General features: G+C 60.7%; 1 protein-coding gene across 1 annotated transcript in view; it reads left to right on the top strand.

The window, feature by feature from the left end:
- Positions 1-3,580, top strand: part of FOXP4 (forkhead box P4) — a gene marked incomplete at its 3' end in the record, with an annotated part of 22,781 nt that overhangs the window by 9,277 nt on the left and 9,924 nt on the right. The window contains exon 3 of the mRNA XM_010154025.1: positions 957-1,043. Within this exon, the coding sequence (XP_010152327.1) occupies positions 957-1,043 (87 nt within the window). The remainder of the gene's footprint in view (positions 1-956; positions 1,044-3,580) is intronic.

Genomic DNA, 3,580 nt, shown 5'->3' with positions numbered 1-3,580 from the left:
CACAGGGGTACGGGCTGGGTGGGAGGGGGCTGCTGGGTCTCGCTGACCTCCCCGTGCCTCCGGCCCCTCCTGCACGCAGCAAATCCATCACCGACAGTTTATTTAGGGGCCGGGGCGAGAGCTGGCGTCAATGCCGGCAGGTCCCAGCGCTGCCTCCTGCAGACTGAGACCCTCTCTGGTGGCTCATCACGGGGCCGGGGTGTTTTCCTCTGTGTTACTGGCTCAGCAAACCCCTCTATGTTTGAACAGGGTGCTGCGGGGAGCAAGCTTGCCTGTGCTTTCCGTGGTGCCCATGAAGGGGGATGCAGGTCTGAGCCCCCGGCACTCATGAAGTCGCACCAGGGTGCTCCTAGCCAAGAGCCCCCCAGCTTTCACAGTGCTTCCCAAGGGTGTTTTGGGGTCCCACCATGCCAAAAATGGGGTTTCTGCACTGCTGAAAGATCTGGTTACGTTCCAGAGCGCCTGGGCCCTCTTCCCTCAAGGAGGTCACCCACCTCCTGTTGTTTCACATCCCCCATCAAACAGTCACTCCCCAGGACAGCTGCAAAGTCCCCGGGATGCTCAGGAATCACTGAGATGGGGCAGGGGGAGATGCGTGGCAAGGCAGAGGCTCCCAGCCTGGCTGGTGGCAAAAAGCCAGGGCAACCGGTTGGCGTTAAAAACCAGCAGGTTTGGCACTGGGGGTGTTTGGGGAGTTAATTGCTGTGGGGATCTGGAGCCCTTAGGAGCGTGTGCCCAAGGTTTCTCCAGCAGCTGTGACCCCTTCAGCAGATGCTTTTTCTCTTCTCCTGCAGCCAGGAGCCTGCCCTGACGGCGTGGGGCCAGGAGCTGGCATGGCTGCAGCGGAACCCGGTGCTGGGCACGGGGTAGTGCCAGGCAGGGAGACATAAGCAAGGCATTTCTGCTGCTAATCCGGGCTGCTCTCTCTCCCCCATCCCTGCCTCCCTCCCTCCCAGTTGCAGGAATACTACAAGAAGCAACAGGAGCAGCTTCACCTGCAGCTATTGACACAGCAGCAAGCCGGAAAGCAGCAACCCAAAGAGGTGAGCTCACACGGATGGGTTCTGGGCCATCAGATCTGGCTCTGAATGAAAGGGGGACTGGCAAAAAACAAGGTGTGTGTGAGTCCCATCACCCAGGGCAGCTGGCTGGGAGCCAGCAGCGATGGGACACGGGGGCATCCTGCTCCTGAGGGTGCTGGGGCAGCTGGTCCGGGTGCTGGGAGCTCCTCCTCCCTATCTGCGATCTGGCACGTGCGGTGAGCTGCATCGTTCTCAGCCCCACGTCCTTGTCGGCGCATCTAGAAACTATGGGGCGGGTGTGGGGAGTGGTGAAGTCGGCAGGTGTGGGTGGGCAGCGCTGGCAGAGCCCCCGGACCCTCCCCAGCAGGAGGGGCAGGTCGCTGCCCCCCTGGCACGGAGCGAGGGGTCACCAGATCCTCCAGATGTTGGGGGGCAGAGGAGGCTGAGCTCAGGCAGCCCAGCCCTGATGGAGCTGGCACGGCAGCACCCTGGCACGTAGACAGGCAGGGCTGGTTGGGTGGAAACCCAAACCGGGGCTTTTCCTGCCAGGAAAGGTGGTTCCGCAAAACCCAGGCGCTGCGTGAAACAGCAGCGATGCCGGCAAAGGGCTTTTCTGTCGGGCAGGGGATGCTGTCAGCCCCTCGCCGCCTGGTCGGCAGCGGTGGGCCCTTTGCTGGGGAGGCGGTGGCAGGGTGGAGAAGCGTTTGGGCGGGTGTGATTGCATCAATCCTGTGTAACTCCCGTTACACACCAGGTTTTGCCGACCTTTCCCGTGGGGATGCTCTCCGAGGGTTGCGGCTGCCTTAGCGAGGCTCGGTTTTGGGGATGTGCTAGTCACACGGAGGCTGGGGGCTGACCTCACCAATAGTGGGCAGACAGCACCGCTCCCTTTTCCTTACATATTTTTGCCCCTCTCTCTTTCCATATGGGTACACAAGGTCTTGTACTGGGGGTGTTTAGCATTGCACGTGCTGCTGCATGTCTGGCATCACTGCTCTCTGTCGAGCATCCTTCCTTGAGCTCCCAGCGCAGAGGGATGTGGAGCTGAGCCACTTGGTCCCTGTCCCCAGCCGAGCATCGGTAGCACGGAAAGGGATGGATTGCTGGGGCCGTTCATTGCAGTCACCCTTCCTGAACTCCCAGCACCCTGATTTACACTCATCACCTCTCAGCACTTCAAAATTCAGCTTTCTTTTGAGGTTGAAAGCGTTCAAGCCCTGACGGCGCATCGGGGTGGCCGCAGGGGCAGCTGGAGCAGCTCGGGGGCGGGCCGGCGTCCACTTGAGCCTTCAATAGACTTTGACCCAGGCTTTCATTGCGGGATGTTGGCGTATTTACGCAGCGTGCGCGGGGTCAGGCTTTATCGGAGCCATCTCCAGGAGCTGGAGTAGCTGCTCGTGCTCCGGGGACGGGGGAGGCATAAATCTGAGCTTTCTCAAGGACTTTCCTCTTGGCTGTGGCGATGTTATATTGCAGCGACGAGCGGGGATATAATTAAGCTCTAACAAAGGGCTTGCTTAGCGGGCTCCTGGTTTAAAAAGTGCATGTTAACTTTTAATTAAACGGTACTGAGGAGATGAGAAATTATCCGCTAAGGTAGTCTGCCCAGCGGGAGGGAAGAGGCGTTAGATGCTGCTAAAGGGATGCATGTCCAGCTTCCGGCAGCGTCACCATCCCATGGCCCCAAAAACCAGCGAGGGGGTCCCCGCCAGTAGATGCCAGTGTTTCCTCTCCCCAAAACCCCAGCCGGGCTTTGTGGGGTTGGCTTAACCCCGTGAATTTGGGCAGCTGCTATTAATAAAGCCTGCGTTGTGCCTGCCGGGAATGGCGATGCTGTTGCTTCCCCCCGACGGCGTGGGGAATAGCTGGCGTGTCTGGGATGCCGCCGCAGAGCCCGCTCTGGGCCGGCGTCGGCTCCGTCATGGAAATCCACGGCAGTATTTAATTACGGCCCCGCTGCAAGGTTTGTAAACCCAGCGCCTTCTGCTTCCCCTCGGCTGGATTTCAAGGGCTCGCCTCGGTGTCATTGTAAATCGGTGGCTCGTCTGCGGGCACAGAGGGGGGATCAGCAGGTGGGAAAGGCGCCGGGAGCAGGGAGCAGCGTCTTGAGGAGGAGCGGCTCAGATCTCCCCAGGAGGAGCAGCACGGCTGGAGGTCCCCCAGCGGGTTCAGGGAAGGGGAAGAGCAGGAAAAGAGGGAGCACGGAGGATGGAAGCATGTCAGAAGCGCCCGTCAGCAGCATCCTGTCCCAGAGGATGTGGGGGGGCTTTGTGTCCGTGGTCTGCGAGGAGCTGCGCCGCGATGGGGGTGAGGAAGGGGATGAGCAGGGTGGCTGATCCATGTATCCCACTGGGATGGGGCTGAGCTGCAGCACATCCCAGCCCATCCTGGAGACTTTTCCTGCATTAGGCTGTAAGGGTGAACCCCCCGCAGCATCCTGGGCACAGGGAAGAGCGAGGAGTGTGGCGGGAGTAAGGAGCTGGGGCACAAGGCTGGGATGGCTCTGGACATGGGATGGCTCTGGACAGCCCCTCGCCCCCGTGGACAGAGGGGGGGAC

The sequence above is a fragment of the Eurypyga helias genome, unplaced genomic scaffold (genome assembly GCF_000690775.1).
Source record: "Eurypyga helias isolate BGI_N326 unplaced genomic scaffold, ASM69077v1 scaffold20046, whole genome shotgun sequence".
Taxonomy (NCBI): domain Eukaryota; kingdom Metazoa; phylum Chordata; class Aves; order Eurypygiformes; family Eurypygidae; genus Eurypyga; species Eurypyga helias.
Note: the sequence above shows the minus strand (reverse complement) of the source record. Positions and strands in the feature narration are given on the sequence as shown.